We start from the raw sequence: 17,134 nt of genomic DNA on the forward strand, positions 1-17,134 counted from the left end.
AATCATCCTGCTCTAGAACAATCCGTAACGTTTATTTTTATTTTCCTAGGGTCCACCAGGTCTGCCGGGCTTACCAGGACCACCAGGCAAGAGGGGTTCTCGAGTAAGTGCTTTAAGAACTTCTATTTCTCTCCATCTGTACCTATTGCCACCTGTCCTTCTGCTCCAAGGGCTACTGTGTGGTCCTGTGGCTGAGCAGTGATTGCTTTAAGACCTATCACTGGGGTCTGCCCTTCCTGCTTTCTCTCATTCCCTGTTAAAGATTCTAGGAAGGCACCTTTTGGTGACCTGCAGCCTCTCCAAACTATGATTTTACAGCAGCAAAGGCTGTGGGAGAGTGTTTTAAAATGGCTGTCAGAAGGATGAGCTCTGCCCGTCTAATTTTGTTTCCAGTAGGCAGTGTGCCCTACTCGTACAGTTAAGCACTGGCACCATTTTCATGGTTGCAAGGTTCTGTCCCACAGGGTACAGTTATGGAGCCTGGGTCCTGAGCACTGAGCTGGTGTGGGTTGGGAATCAGCAGATATAGGTGTACGAGGCTGTACTTCTGGAATACTTGGATCCGTGACCCAGGCAGCATCCTGGCCTGGAGCAGAGATGGAGCAGCAGACCTGTTTGGCTAAAACTCAATCCTGTGTAAGGTCTTTAAGGAGCAGCCATGAGGCTAAGAGCGGGAAGGCTGTGCGCTCATGGGGACACTTGTTAGGGTCCTGGGAGGTAAATGAACTTTCTTTCTGTAACAGTAACACTGCAGCATGGGATGGATATCTGCAGACCTGAATACAGATTTGAGTCCCAAGGCATCAGAGAGCTTCAGGCTGCTGTGTTTTATGGACAAGATAATGTGTTCCACATCAGAGATGTTCTTTGGTGAAATACCAGCACAACTGGCTATGCAGCTCCGTTGCCTTCTGTGTATCAATACCTAAGCAGCAATCACATCAGCACATTGCCTGCACTCTGTCTTTATCAGCAGGTCCCCATGAAGGCTGCAGGGTCGTTCTTACCCCAGCCCCAACCCCAAGCAGCTGTTTGGTGTTACTTCTTGCAGTCCTGTGGTGTGCAAACCAGGCTCCATGTCTGGAGGCCCAGCTGTGTGAATGACCAACTTTCACCTCTACCTCCGAATTCCACTATCTGCCAAAACTGCAGTTTTCCTAGGAGAAAAAAACCGTTGTGGAAAACCATGTCACAACTTGGCATTGCTCCCCATCCTATATTTAAGACAATCCCCTGAAAGACAATAAGCAACAGAGGATCTCTGAGTTCAGCCCCTGCCAGAGGTGCTGAGAATCAGCCCAGGGAAGAGTTCCCAGTTAGGAAGTGCTCACACAGCTGAGCCTGGCTTGGCTCAGGCTGTTGCATAGAGGCTGTGCTAATTTTGGGAGGGGGCAAAAGGGTCACCCTGTAAATGTCTGGCCTGGAGCACTGAAGACAGTACTGCTCTGTGCGTGAGTTGTTTTGACTTTGCAGCGTGTTTTTAGTATTTTTTTTTCTTGTGGTTCTTCAGGGTTTAAGGACTTAACTACAAGGAAGAGGACCTGCCAGAAACTAAGATAGGCTTAGGGGAATTCTTGCATCTTTTGTTTTTGTTGTGCATGAGTCACTTCAAAATAAATGTGCAGCATGGCTGAGGGTATGTTCTACCTCTGCTTCACTTGATTCTCCAGTAAAGCAGACTTGTTCTTGTACCAACCCTTGGGTAATCCATGGGGTGCCCCATAAGTTGTCCCCCAAGCATGGACTGCTGAGGGGAGGTGAGCATTGCATGCAGCTTTGCAGTGCTGGATGCTGAAAGGAAAGAAAGGTTTCTTCTTGTCACCAGTGCAGTTCATGGCTGACATGACTGTCCTTGTTGTAACTTGCATAATTCCTATGTTATTAATGCTTGTACAATAACTTGGTTTATTTGAAAGACTTGCTGCAGCATTTGACTCATGACCTTCTGTAGCTGTGAAGCCCACATAGTGGCTGTCTTGCTGATATAGCGCAGTATTTCCACTCCTTTGAATTCTGTATTGCCTCTGTTTTATTTCCCTTTCTCCCCCCGTGTTGGTCAGAGTTAAATGAAAGCTCAGATCAGCTTTTGCTTTGAGGGTGAGATTGTGGTCAGAGATGGTTTGTAAGGAAAGCTGGCTGCTCCCATGAGTCTGTCTCCTTGTTTCCAGCAGATAAATATCTCTAGCCTCGCCTTACAGCCAGAAGGTTGCTCTTCTATGTAAGCAAATGCCCCCGATTTGCAGTAACAAATACCAGTCTATAAAGGATTGAAAAAGGGTGTGGGACACAGTGCTCAAATGCAATGCAGAGTAGAAGCCAGATAAATTCTAATGTTTTCTAAAAAAAAGATATTTCCTTGATTTTTAAGTTTACCTCTACTCTAGGAGAATGAAGTGAATGAACGACCCAGTCACTCTGCATCAGATATCCATGGAGACAGAATATTCGCATGCCCTTCTCTGCAGCCATAAGGACACAGGGGTTTACTAAATAAAAGTTGGGTGTTTCTCACTGTCGTGTAAGGGATCCCTTGCCTCCTAATATCCAACCTGAACACACCCCCAGGTCTGCTCAAACTCAATGTCCCCATTTAACACAGGTGAGCAAACTCAGGTGCTGGGGACACATTTTCCCCAAGGAGTCTGTTTTACCCCTGGCCACCCAACAGGCTGGAGGCAGAGTCTGGAGGGAAGCCACAAAGCCTGACGCGCTGCCATCGCTCTTGTTTGACCTGTCAGATGGCTGCAGGAGAAACGCACTCACATGTGCTTCAGGATGCTCTTACCATGCTCCTGTGAACCTTGAAAGATTGCAAGGTCCCAGTGTGACACATCCCTGCGACATTTGGTCTGTGGTTGCAGAAAGTCTCCCTTGCCTTCAAAATGCACTGCTTCCCCCTGAAAGAAGCAAGGAGTCAGCCAGCTGTTCGGGTTCCCCGTATCCTCATTCCTTAAGGAAGACTTTCCCATTTCTGAAAAGAAGTGCTTAAAGAAACAGTTTGTTTGGTTTCACCTCAAATATTTCGCTTGTTTTTCAGCAAGCCAAAGGTCAGAGCGGGATCTGTAGGTCAGAGAAAAGGGAAAGCCCCATGCATAATGAGTCCTGAATGAGCAGCCGTTCCTCTGACTGGAGCTTTCTCACATTTAGCAGGAGTTCTGAGGATATTTCCCCCCTCGTGAATGCTGAGGCAGTGAAGGCAGCCGTGCACAGTTACACTTTTGTTAATTTGGGGGGGCTGTGAAGCAGTGTGCATAAAAGCACTTCTGTCAGCCGGGTCCCATCTCCAGGCACGTCACCCAGAACTGCACGCACAGCGCCGCTCCCACGTGGCTGCCATTCATGTGGATTACATTCCAGGGAGATGACAAAGCTGTCACCTTTGGGAAGCCCTCATCACTTGGAGAACACATTCAGGGATTGTTCTGGCTGCTCTGTTGCTGAGCCTTGGGCTGCTGCTTTCTGGGATAACATCTTCCGTGGCATTTCTGGTGTGAGGTTTGGGCCATTTCAGGTTGGCTCTAGACTGCGTTGGTTCAGCCATTATAATGCCCATTATAAGGGAGACAAAAAGAACGGGAAGAGATGCACAATTGCACGTAGTAAAATGCATAGTAAGTGCTATGGGATTTTTTGATTGACTGGTCTCAAAGTTGTCCCATCCTGAGTATAGAAGAGAGAAACAAAACTAATGAAATGATCTTAGAATTACGGAATCATTTGAGCTGGAAGGGACCCTTAAAGGTTGTCTGGTCCACCTCTCTGCAAAGAACAGGGACGCTCACAGCTCCATCAGGTGCTCAGAGCTCCGTCCAGCCTGGCTACCTTCAAAGATGACTGTAAATGATAATAAACATTCTTAGGAGAATCATGATTTCTAGATATGGTAAAATGAACTAAATCCAGGATAATGTGAGTAAAATATAGTGATTAACTGTAGAACTATGAAGCAATTAATTCTTGAATAGCTTCTCCATGGAGAGGAAGCACAGACTGGAGATGGGTAGCTCTGCTGGGTGCAGTAGGAGAAGAGGAATGAAGGTCAGAGTGGGTTTAATAGAACAAGTGTGTGTAGCTTGAGTGCATGATGAGTCATTGGGTTTGCAGATAGATAAGCAGATTAATGTGGGAGGCTTACTTACATGATGCTGTACTGCTAACAGCTCCCAAGGCGGTGCTGTCCCACACCTTCTGTCCCCCAGCCCAACTCAGTGTACCACACTGCATCTTCCTCGTCTGCCAAGAATGTGGGTGGAAGCGTAGATTCACGACTAACCGTGTTGGAACACATCGAGATCAGTTATTTTTACCATTTTTAGGACTACTGCCAGACTACGCCCTTTTCTCTCCGCAGTTACGAGAGCAGTTTAAAATGTCTAGCACAATCCCCAGACGTGGTTACAGCAGCCACTGGTGTGCCAGACTGGACTTCCCACTGTCACTTCATCAGCAGGATGTGGCTGCTTTTCACCAGCATGAGACCACATTGGTCTCTGGGAGTAGGATGGGTTTCTGTTCTTCCTTTGCTCGGGTTACACACCACGAGTCTCACTGAATTCAGCGGTAAATCCTCTGTCTTGTATGTCAAGAGCCTCAGTTTTCTCATAATCACATGTTTTAGCACTGGGTAAGGGGACCAGATTCTTCCTCTCATCTTCCCCCCTTTACAATCCCACTTTTGGTTAAGGCTTTATGATTGCGTTGTGCTTTGGTTTAGGTCTGGAAGAGGTTGCACCAAATTTGGCTGGAGACACAACGAGTCTCCTAACCAGGAGCTCTTGGTGGGCAGCCCAGCTCCCTACGTTCCAGCTTTCCTCCTGGAAACTTTCCCTGTCAGCTAGGAGTCACCAAACCGTGCCGTTCCTTCCAGCCTAACTCTTTTAAGCCTGCCCCAGGCAATGGCAAAGCACAGATTTCAGCTAACTGCACTGACGTGGGCTATGAGCCAAGCTGCCCTGCTCCAAATTTGAATAACAGCTGAATTCCCTCCTCAAATCTAACAGCAGTCAGAATTTATGAACTCTGCTCAGTGCTACCCAGATTATTGCTTATGCATAAGTGCTTTTTAGGAACCCATCTTTTATAGAGACTTTACTGCTCTGGTTTCTGCCACTTGTATTGATTTTCATCCTTATTTAGGACCTGGAAGACTTGAGTTCAAGTGCTTTTGCTACTGCAGGCTTGTACATGAAGCTTTCATCCCACCCAGTGAGACAAACAGACTATGCCATACTTTATTGGGAAAATGAATTTATTCAAGACCACTTGGTTATAGCACCTGTATGGGTTTTCAAATTACCATTTGATACTCCTTCAGTTTTGTTGAAAATTCACAGCCAGGCTTAACGGTATGGGGGAATTTCAGGCTGAAAAGTTGGGAGGGAATTAAGAAAGGGACAATGAAAATATTTGGGTAAAAGATGTCATTTGGAAAGCTGAGCCTCAGCCTTCTGATGGAACTGCTTGTGGAGAGCAGAGGTGCACAGGTTGTGAAACAGCACTGAGCACTCATCAGCTTTCTATACCACAAGATACAATAGCTAGACAAAAAAAGCCATTATTTCCTATTAGAGTGTAGTAAAAATAAAACACAATAAACATCAGCTCTCTGGTACTCTTCCAAAAGAGGGCAAGAGCTCTGCACTTGGGTGGCAGTCGCATGTTTAACGGCAGCGATCGTCCTTGGACATCAGACCCTGGAGATGTTGGCCTCACATCCTCTGAAGGAAGCTCATTGGGAAGAGTTTAGCTTAGTGAGAAAGTGCATGAGTGGCTTTTTGTCCCCCAGCCCATCCTCCTCCTAACTGGAGGGCACATTACTGTGCTCCTGACTGTGGTGTGAAGCTCACACACAGTCTTGGCAGAACAGAAGCCCTTGGAACTAAGTCTTCAGGTTGTTTCATCTCTCAGGAACGTGTTCAAGAGGACTTAGAATTATTTCTACTTCTGCCTGAAAGGTTAACAGAACTTTTGTGCTATATACAATCCTGGGATAAACTATCCTTGGCTGGGTGTTCCAGATAACTCCTTAAATAGCCGTCGGAAAGTATGTAAAGTGCTTTCAAAATGTGATGTGAAAGGAGATGCTGGTGTATGTGATCTAAGGTAGATGCCCTAACGGTGTCACTGGCTTGTAAGAGTTATGCAGAAACACGGATTTAAGTGGTATTTATTTTTAAATTGGGTCTTGCCTCCACTCCGCCTGTTTTACCATCCTGCCATCCATTCTTTCTCCCTTTAAAGACAAAAAAATCTCTTTTCCTTGTAGGGGAAAAGAGTTAATCTTAAATAAATAATGAGCAATTTTAAATTTCCCTTTAGTAACTGCTTCCATCCTCTTTCATTTTTACCCAACAAAGCGTCCCCACCCCCACACACTTGCACTGCCCTTTGCCCACTTCCTGCCCTTTCTGGGGCTCCTTGCACAGCTTCCCCTCCCCTGACCCCAAGGTATTTCTGTGCCTGGATGGGGGGATATTTAGTGTCACTGAGCCATCTCATGGTCATGGTGGATGTTGCATTGACAGACAAGTGTTGCCTTCCCAAAGGGTGGGCAGGAGCTGGTGCTGATGAATATTATTGACCCTTCTTGACTTCGTTTTGTGTTTGTTGTGTTTTTTAGGGTCCTCCGGGTCCCCACGGAAACCCCGGTTCACCTGGACCCCCAGGCCTGAAAGTAAGTGTGCACTGATGGGCAGGAGGAGCTTTACCTTTGTGTTTCTGATACTTCCCAGTGGGGCTCTCAGCAGAACAAAGAGTAGCTGAAGTCATTTATCCCCTCCCCTCTGCTTGGACACAGTCAGAGCCTTCTCCTGTGCTTACAGGAGACCCCGCTGTGCACCTCGATTCTCAGCTCTCTCTAATTTCAAGCACTTCCTAATTAGGATCCTGTCTGAGCTATGCCTGTGGCAGGGAGCAAGCTGCTGTGCTGGAACGAGGGCAGTGGAACCTCTCATCCCACCACATCCTGATTTCTTCACTCTATTTCTCATGGATTTCACAGCATCCATCAGCAGCAGGGGCTTAGCAGCATCCACTTCTCCTCTCGCTTCCTCCTCCCTCACCTCCCCTTCCCCCTGCAGAGCTTCTGGGCAGCTGGAACTCTTCCCCATCAGATCCCATTGCTGCCTCCTACATGTCCTCATCTCTCCCATGAGGTCTCGTTTGGGGCCGAAAAGTCATTGAGATTCGAAGGGCAGCGCTTAGCAGAGGTTTGCACAAGCAGGCTGTAGGTGCAAGCAAGAATCCTTTCTTTTTATGATCTCATCAGTAGGCAGGGATATTATGAGCACTATTGATGCTCTGGGAAAAAGATTGTGGAAACTTGGCATGCTGCCGTTACGCGATTAAAAATTAGGCACTGGAGACCTGCTGGTGAACAGCAGCTGTTTTAAATTCTGCAGTGTAGCTGTATGGCCTGAAAAGTGAGGCAGTGTAAGTTCTACATCTTCAGTGCTCTGCATTTATTCTCCATCGGTGACTTCCAGATCACACTTGTTGAGTTTTACAAGTCAAATCAAAGTCCTTTTTACCTAACTTCTAGTCGTACAAACTCAGCCTGATCCAATCTGTGCAGCCAAAATGCTTTTCTGTGCTATGGGTGTTTTTTTTTTTAACGTTAGCCCAATTTCAGAAATCATCACATGGCCATAAAGCTGTATTCAGCTGGCTTCTTGTTAGAAATAAAAGTATTTTTCTCCCATCCTGGCTGGCTGCTTAAAAGCCTTTGGTGGATGGATTGCTGTAGCGGTCTGCAGCAGAGATGTGGGGCCACCAGTCTGACTATGCCACTTAATTTTGCTCTGACACTGTTTGCAGGATTAGGCTGTTCTCTATGATGCTGTGTCACAAGAAACACTGGGCTTGCAATGGGAGCTAAGAGCTGCAGCTCTGCTGTAACAGAACCAGCTGTCACTCCACCTCTATCAATGAGAGCCTTCTAAGATGTGATTGCAAGACCTTTGCATATGAAGTACTTTTTGTAAGGTTCCCAGAGCTTTGATTTCCCTCCTTCCTTTCATTTCTTCATTGCTATACCAGTCCCAGAAGCTGGAGTTCACAGAAAATCAAGGTATTTCATCCTCTTACATTTTAAATCCCCTTCACCAGGGTCCACAAATCTGCTCCTGGGACCTGCTATCCTCTTAGCATGCTCAGCCCATGGCCAGAGCCTGGCCTGTGCCTGTAGGCAGGGCAGCCCCAAGCAGAACCACTGCTGGGTGCCTGCAAGTGGGCTCCGTCTGCCCTCAGCATCCCTTCACCACGTGGAAAAAACAAGCAGCTCAAAAAGGAAGCTGAACTTTCCCAGATAGATAGAGCTTGGAAACAATGACTAACAGCAAGTATTGTCACTGAGGAAGTAACCCAGGGGCATAATTTTTATCAGCTGAATTAACAGAGCACTCATGAGGTCAGACAGTGCATGAGTACAGTGGACGTGATTCCACACTGAGGATGCCCAGCAGCATCAGGACTGGAGGTACTCAGGCAAACACAGGCTGTGTTTTCCAAAGGCATCACAGCAGTTGGGTTTGTACCTCTCATACAGAAGCCTTTGGCCCCAGATGTTAGTGTGTTTTGCTTAGCTGCTCCGGAGGAATCTTCCTTGTTACTGCGGTAGGCAAAGTTGAATTTTCCTTTTAGCGGATGGTTTGGCTGTGGTGCCACTGATGCTTGAAATACTATTAGTGGGATTGCGAAGCGGAGGTGTTTAAATTTCACAGCTGTCGACTTCTCCCAGATATGGATAAAAACAGAAGAAAGCATTTTCCTTTCCAAGGAAATGTGCTCCATCGGTTGGGACGGGAAGGCTTGTAGGCAGGGGCTGATGGATGAGGTTAGGGTAAACGTCACCGTGTGGCTGCTGCACAGGAGGAGCTGGGCACTCCTCAGCCTCAGCCCTCAACATCAGCCATCTGTCTCGCTGGCCCTGATGCACTCTTGTTATTTAATCTTAGGAAAGTGTGATCCCACCGTGGCTGAGCTCCCCACCAGTGTGAGGATCAGAGCAGTGTAAAGCGTAGAACACAAGGAACAGACAGCTAACATGATCTGGACCTCACCAGGGGGCAATGTGAGAGACATCTCACTGAGCACTTGGGAAGGCTTGTGGAGGTGGTGGATGTCTACCTGCAGCATTGCATTAATTTTGCTGAAGCGAGTAGCAGTGATCTCAAGCACCCACAGGCAGCTCAGAGTGGGAAAATTGCCTGAAAACAGCTGCATGCAAAGCAAAATTGTCTGCATGACTTCATGTAGTGCTTGGAAACCAGGCAGCCTTCATTCAGAAACTCTACAGATGCATCTGCCTTGAGTTGGCAGCGCTCCCTACAGTCCATAGCCAAGCAGTCTCACTCCCCAGGCCTTACAGCTTGTGGTGGATGGTGGGAGGGGAGAAGAGGGTGTGCAAGGTGTGTCAGATGCAGTGATGCTGCATGGAGAAGCTGCTCAGCTGGCCGTAGCTAGACCTTCATGTTGCTAATGACAAACACCAATTAGCAGATAATAATATTCTTCTGTAAGGTCCAAGTCCTTCAAGTCCTTCCAAGCACTTCTCTTGGCAACCAATAATTATCTCTTCCAGAAGAATCTGGCATACTGCAAATCTCATCCCCTTTTTCCTGCTTCTATCTCTTTCCCACCTTTCCACCTTTTAAGATTTTAACCTTGGATTTTCCAAGGACTCTCCTGGAATTAGCTGTTGACCAGCTGCTGAAATCCTATCAGAAGATCAGCCTTTGGTTGTACTTTCTCTTGTCACAGCTGTTAAACAGGAAAATAATGCATACTGCCACTTAAGATAAAGTGTGCCTCTTCCTCTGCCAGCCTGAACGCCTCCCAATTGCTCTGGCTGCTGCTGGTGTCTAATTAGTGTAACTTTCTCTCCTGTTTCATCTGTTCCCCACAGTTAAAGAAAACAACAGCTAGGGAGTTGTTAAGGATGGTTTATCTACAATAATAGCTTGGTAATTATTTTTGTGATGGTAGTTGTAGGCAAGGAAGAAATCACAGCTGTCTGATCTAATAAGTATCAAAAGTCCTGACATCGCCTTCTTCCAGACATCCTTTTTTAGTCAATTTAATACTGTCAAATACTATTTAAAACTCAGTGCTTTAGCAGCAGTATTAACTTGTCAAAACCAGCCCTGGCAAAACAGAGCTATTCCGGAGGGCTTTCATGCATTTGAGGTATGGGAAGAAGACAGAGGTGAAACAAAAAGTTAGTCTGAGTTGGGGGCTTGATGAAAACAAGACCACATGTATGGGTCGGCTCTCTGGGTGATGTCGTTAATTTAAGTTTCTCATTTCAGGGTCAGAAAGGTGATCCTGGGCTGTCGCCTGGCAAAGCTCGCAGAGGACCAAAGGTGAGATGGCATCGAGGTCACGTTGTGCTTCCAGCCCTGTGCCTGCACGTGGAGGGGTCCATGCTGCAGCCATGGGCAGCACAGCTGCTCGCGTAGACTTGGGACTAAAACTTCAGACTTGGACTCTGGATTCAGGACCAAAGCGGGTTAGCTGAGTTAAGGGCCATGTGCTCTGCCAGTTCTTTTCAATGAGTAACGAGCCCTGTTTTTGCAGTTTCACAGCTGAGTGAATTTTACAGAGGCCACAAGACCTCAGAGAGGTCTAGAATGAATAGAAAGGCAATCAGGGCTTCACAGGATCTACCTCAATTAGTTCTTTCCGTGGTGGCTGCACAATACTTCATAATTCACATCCAGGACGAGAGGCCTGGTTTTCTCCCTTTCATCATAAGCCTTGCTATAAGTGCACCGTTAATAGAAAGCATCAGCCATGAAGAGCTCGGACCCTGCGTTTGAAACCAGATGCCTCGGTGCTCTGTGGGGCTGTGAGCTGCAGGGTGACACTCACAAACGTTGAGATGGCTGAGTCTGAAACGACACGTTTAACTTAACAGCACGAGGTGCCTTTGGAAATGTCTGGGGCTGTATCAGAATGGCATCACATGGAAACCATCCACCCCCACAATCTGGAACTGTTTTCTTGCAAGCATGCTCATTGTAAGAAGGGGAGAGATCCAGATTGCTTTTAGCTCATGTTAACAAGGCTTTGTTCCTGTTAGCAGTGATAGAAACAAGGAATTTCCAGCAGGAGTTTGGAGCGATGCCTAATTTTCAAGCTAGATACTCCAAATGCGTTTTCACTTAGCAGGCACAGCACAATGCTGGAGTCCTGGAAGGATTTTTTCATCCTAACCAAAGGAGGCCCAAATGGGCTTGAACTAATGGATCGGATGTTAGCTCATACTGAAGACCTTCTCACTTCTGTGATGGTTTGGGTACATCAGCTGGGATACGATGCAATCCCCTTCCAGAAGGGAAAGCCACTGACATATCTCTCCCACCAGCAGCCCACAGAGGTGCAGTTTGTGTTGTGTAGGTGAAGTATCTCCACCATCAGTCATATGAACCGAGCTGTGGGCTGAGTCAGTGTGGAGCACAACCACAGGGTTTGGCAGGAGGTACCTGTCCTTCCTGTTGCATTTAAAAGCTGCATTTTTCTTGCCCTGGCCATTTAAACACCCAACTAAAGGCAAATGAAGCATGTGACTGAATGAGATCTTTTTTTTTGTTTTTTTAAGCTTTCATTCTGTTGGTGAAAATTGGACTCCAGCAGCGGCTGTCAGATTAACTGGGTCTATTATTTATATCAGCCAGTTAATAGAGATGGTGTTTAAATATGCACTTCTTATCCAGGCAGAGTTGCAATTAGAATCAGAAGTGTCAATAGTTGGGTACTGCTGTAGGCAAAATAACTTCAGTAACAGTACATTAGGCACAGGGAAAATGTTGCTGAAAACTAATGCGAGTTTCTTGTTTTGTGCAGGGAGACGTGGGCTTACCTGGTCTGACTGGGTTCCCTGGGCCACCTGGTAGAAAGGTAAGCATTTGTCCTTTTCTAGTGAACTAAATCAAGATTTTTAATTCAAAATGTCCTCTACCACACTGTCATTTCAACGTTAGCATCACCAGCAATATACCTACACCTAGAAAATCACTCGTGGGGTTGGAACATGAGATCCATCCTCGCCTTTATGTTGCAGCAGAGCGTGTGCACGTGTTCAAGTGTACAAGTCCTCATAGCAGCACCTCAGCAGTCCATACGCTGAGTGTGAGAGCACGGGTCTTCTGTATCAAGGGCACTTGAGCTGACCTTCCAGTTCCAGGCTGTGTTGGTAGGTTGGGTTGATTTTCTAGAAGCCATTGCAGGTTGTTGGTTGATAGCTGGGCTCACCAGATGTGACCCCCCACCCCAGGGAGCCGATGCTGACATAGCAAAGCTGGATGGTTAAAACTAGGATCTTGGTTCAACTTGGTTGGGTTCATCAGTAAATGGGTGCCCCATTGGTAAATGAACCGTTGAAGTTGTGCTGCTGTTCCTTAGCCCAATTAGCTGCATACAAACACCCACTCATGTATGCCTTAACACTCTGGGGAGAGGAAGAAGATGTGTAGAAGGCTGAAAGAAACCTTCCCTCTCCACGCTCACTGTATGCTTTGTATTGTAATGAAGCTGGAAGAAGTAAGAGCTAGGGTTGTTTGTTTTCTTCTCTCTTATGCTTTGAGTGCTGTGTGGAGCTAGGAGCAGTATGGGGATTAATTAGTGCTCTTTTGCAGTCACAAACTCTAACAAACGCAGTGCAAAGAGTATCGTTTTCCTGATATAACAGCTCATAAAGCAAAACCTTGTGGTTACAATCAGCAAAACAATGTCAGGAGAGCAAGGCCTCATGGTGGGAAAAAGTGGAGACGGAATAGGAGATTGAACCAACATTCCTGAGCCCAGCACATGGCCTTCACATTTGATTTTGGCTCCCCCAGGACAGGGCAGAGGCAGGGATATGCTTCTGTTTCTCTCTGTAATGAGCAAGTTGGATGCTGAATTTTTTCCTTTGGTGCAGCTTAAAAAAACACTTCCCAGTAGCACTAGCCTGGCAGTGGTTTTGGTGTAACCTGGCTTTTATTAGCATCCTGCATTAAGAAAAAAATTACAGCTGTTGGAGAAATGTTTGGAAAAAATCTTTTTTTATCTGGATTCCCTGCTGGCATCCTCCCAGTGAAAATATGCTGGTGTTTGGCTGAAAATAGGCAACACAACTTGGCTACCAGCAAGCAGAAACGCCTTGGAAATGGACGGCCCTCCCGCTCACTGCATGGAAGGGCAGTTCTGAGGGCTTTGATCTGAAAACTCTCTGTAGAAACTTTCAAAGAGGCAGAAGAAAGAGAACACTTTTCTCACTACATAAAATACACGTCTCAGTAGGATGAGCTGGAGTCACAACCAAGCGGCAGATGGTTTTGGGCAGTGTGACCTGCAGCACGGAGGCGGCCCTCTGGATGCAAACCTTTTGCTCCTTGTAGGGCTGGAGAGTCTGATCTGCCACGCAGATCATCTCAGCATCATGCTGCATTGTTGCCACCAGCCACAAGGGCTGCGCAGAGCCCACGGCTGCAGCAAAGTGCCAGATTGTGTGGGACAGCAGCGGGGAGAGGGTTTGGTTAATGGGATGGATGATGGGTTGGTGGTTGGGCTTGGAGGTCTTAGAGGTCTTTTCTGACCATAAGGGTTCTGTGATTCTTAGAAGCTTTGCTGAAGTTATCTGGGGACTACAGGCAGAGCTGGGAGGTGCTCAGTGCTTGCAAACACATCCAGTCATGCAGATCTCATTCCCTGCCCTCTTCACTCCTTATTTCCTATCGGAGTGCAGGATGGCCCTTTATAGCTGGGTGAGTGTGGATTATAAATATCATCACAGATGAGCAAATCTTTCACTGGAGTGCAATTTCCTTCCTAAATCACAGTCCTTTGTGTCGAACACCCTGTAATCATCAGGAAGTGTTTGGATAAAGGAGCAAATGCTGTTGTTTTCATACCCTGTGCCCTGTCATTTTAGTGCTATTTGAAGAGGATTAACAGGTAAATGCTTTCACATTCCGGCCAACTTTAGCTTATACAAGCTTTTCTGTTTTCTCCTCATTATAATTAACCCGAGACAAAAATAACTGCAGTATATGTGAAAAAAACACACATTCAGAGCACTATAAATAGCAAGGAGTGTATTTAATATGATGCAACAGCAGTAGAGTATGTACCTAAGTAGAGTGCAATTCACTTACCATTACCATTACAGAGAGAGCAATGCAGTGCTCGGAGCTGACATGAGCTCAGGGGATGCTGAGTGAGGGAATACCAGAGCCAGGGAGCAGATCAGCAAGCTGGGATCTCAAGGGCCAGGTTCCCGTCTCCAGCAGATCCCACCTTGCTGATCCCATCTCACTGGTCCTGCTCCAGGAGTTGCTGACAAAAACATGCAAACAGCACTCAGAGAAAAGGCAGTTTGGAGGTCCAGAGAAGGGACAGCCAGTATCCCAATGGTCCTCAGGTTAACCAGTGCTTTCTTTGGGGAGTGCAGCTCCATCAGAAGGAGAAGCCGTGATCCTCAACGAGGTCGAGCAGGGGAGAATGGGTGAAAAGGGAATCGACATTTTTCCAGGCCAAAATGTCTGAAATAACAAGTGAGGAGGAATGCAAAGGGGAGTGGGTAGTAGCCAGGATGGCTGAGAACATTGCATACCTCCGCCAGCAAAGGCTTAGGCTGCAGGTCTAGAATAGCCCAGGGGAAGAATAAAAAAGCAGTTAAGCAGAGGTGTGGAGCTGGGAGCAAAAACAGCCCTGGGTTCATCTGGTGAGGGAAACAGGCGGCCAAGAGCTGACCAAGTCAGAGCCTGGTGCTGGCTTCCAGACATGGGGTACTCCCAGTGTGTGTGAGCTGCTCCGGGCTGGGATGGGGAGAGCAGCAAAGAGCAATCGTAACCCACTGTGAAAGCATTTTGGGGTTTGTTGGTTTTGGGTTTTTTTTTTTTTTTTTCCTGTAGTATTTGTGCAAGGATTGTTTTGCGTTGATTTTCTCTCTCCATTCGATTCAAGTTTAATGTTCTGCCTTGTTTTAATCTCTCTAGTAGCCCAGCTAACAAACACCTTTGTAACTGAATGCAGTCATAGAATGGTTTGGGTTGGAAGAGACCTTTAGAAGCCATCTGGTCCCACTCCCTGCAGTGAACAGGGACACCCACAGCCCCAGCAGGTGCTCAGACACCCATCCAGCTCTGACCTCGGGTGTCTCCAGAGATGGGGCATCCCCCACCTCTCTAACCCTACCCCAGTGCCTCACCACTCCTGTTGTAATCTCTTAATCTGCTCTGACTCCACTTGATGGAACCGAGTTTTAAATAGCTGAAGCAACAGATTCCGGTTCTAAAACAAAAAACCTGACATGCTTGCCATGTGCAGAATTTCCTTGGTGTTTGGAAAGAGACTGTAGGTAAATCCTGGGGAAAGAGGACTCCAAATACACGCTGATCAGTCTGCAGCTGAACAGGCTGCCTTTGTTCTGCATTAAAAAAAATACTGAAAAACCGAAGCAGATTTATGAAAGACCTGTGAGAGTGATTTGAAGCCTGCAACACCTGCCTGCTAGCAAGTTGCATTAAGGAACTCTAATTTGGAAGAGAGCGAGTTAAGAGGCAGCTTGCTCACCATTTTAGGTAGCTCCATAAGGAAGGGCTCTGGATCTTCTCACACCTTGTAATAATTAGATTAGAAAAGCTGGAAGCGAGACAAGTTCGAGCTGGAAACCAAACTGAAGTTCCCTGTGACAGTAAATGGTTTTGCTAGTGTTTCCTGTGGCATTTCCAGTTCTAAAACAAAAGTGAGGGTTTTCCCCAAAATGCAGGAGACCCCTGATGTGTAGGGCTTGGAGCAAGGATGGCTGGGTGAAATGGTACAGAAATGATCAGTGCTTTCACCACGGCCTTCAGATCTACAGCTGAGATGCAGGCTTTTCTGAAGGCAAACATCTCTTTACCTGCCCAAACCCTCTGCCCTGTAAGCCTGTGGTTTCCTAAGGATTGAGGGGAACAGCGTGGGTTACAAACCTGAGTGTAGCTGCAGCCCTCTGGTTGTGGATGGAACAAATCCTTGCTGAGCAGCCTCCAGAACAGCCTGAGAACATCAGCAAGATTTGGGCAACGCGTGGTAAAAGCTTGTGGTGGTGTGGTCCCATTCCATACCCAAGGAACTGCCTCTTCCCTGAACATTAGTCCTACTTGCAAAGAGAAATTCAGACCAAAACCTTTTTTTTTTTTCTTATTCATCTTTTCTACCCTATTTCAACAGGGATACAAAGGCTACCCTGGACCACCAGGTCACCCTGGAGACCAGGTGAGTCTTCCCAGCTCCCAGCACTGAACCTACAGAGAGGGAAGGGATGACTGTGGCTGTTTTGGGTGCTGTACAACATCAGTGGGAGCAGGGAGCTCCACGCACACATGGGAGGCACAGCACATCAGTCTGCATGTTGGTGGGAGGAGGCTGCCTCGGGGTTTCTAAATTTAATTTCTAATTTTTATTGCTCAACCACGTTAGGTCTGTGTGGTGGAAAAAATACCAGCTTACCCTGGTCCCCCTTCCTTCTCTTACATTAATTTCAGCTGGAGTTTACTAGCTGCATCGGATTAAGTACTAACATGTAATTCCCTCCCAGAGCCCATTCCTCACTCCCCCTTCCCCCCTTTATTTGGTTAGGTCTGATGTTTGCAGTTCAGGAAAAAAAAAGGGCAATGAATAGCAGGCCCTGTTAGCAATGATGTTAAAGGATATTATACATGAATCCGTTTAGTTCTGAAGAATTTTGGCAGTGCTTCCCCAGCAGCAAAACGGTTCCATATGCCAGATATAGATGCAGCCTTACACCTTCTCTAAGCCTCCTTGTTTCAAACTATCTGCTGCTTTCACTGCAGATGGAGGGAGAAGGGCACAGACTGACACGTGCTGGACGTGTGGATGATGTTGCCTTCCTTTCCTGCTTGCTTTTTGCTCTTCGTCCATTTATTCCACAGTTTGCCTTTCGCATTTTTGTCTCTATAGATTTACATCACAGCTTTATGATTAAATCACAGATCTAATCCATTCCACCCCCGTTCAAAGCAGCTAAAATGCTCCCCAGGTGTGTGGCCATCCCCTTACCTTGTTCTTTTTTTTTTCTTTCCAAAGGGTGAACGAGGACCAGCCGGCAGCCCTGGTGCCAAAGGTTATCCTGGCAGGCAGGTGCAGTAAA

At 46.8% G+C, this 17,134-nt stretch overlaps 1 protein-coding gene across 6 annotated transcripts in view; it reads left to right on the forward strand.

Annotated features, from left to right (window-relative positions):
- COL27A1 (collagen type XXVII alpha 1 chain) overlaps positions 1–17,134 on the forward strand; it is a 128,529-nt gene that overhangs the window by 21,879 nt on the left and 89,516 nt on the right. For 4 of the 6 annotated variants that reach the window (XM_031556174.2, XM_010720821.4, XM_031556176.2 and 1 more), the window contains 6 exons: positions 50–103; positions 6,620–6,673; positions 10,308–10,361; positions 11,845–11,898; positions 16,195–16,239; positions 17,071–17,124. In XM_031556174.2, the coding sequence (XP_031412034.2) occupies positions 50–103; positions 6,620–6,673; positions 10,308–10,361; positions 11,845–11,898; positions 16,195–16,239; positions 17,071–17,124 (315 nt within the window). Of the gene's footprint in view, positions 1–49; positions 104–6,619; positions 6,674–10,307; positions 10,362–11,844; positions 11,899–16,194; positions 16,240–17,068; positions 17,125–17,134 lie in introns of those variants that run through there. The other 2 variants (XM_085239222.1, XM_085239223.1) reach the window with 2 other exon arrangements.

Source organism: Meleagris gallopavo, chromosome 19, assembly GCF_905368555.1.
Source record: "Meleagris gallopavo chromosome 19, MGAL_WU_HG_1.1, whole genome shotgun sequence".
Classification (NCBI taxonomy): Eukaryota; Metazoa; Chordata; class Aves; order Galliformes; family Phasianidae; genus Meleagris; species Meleagris gallopavo.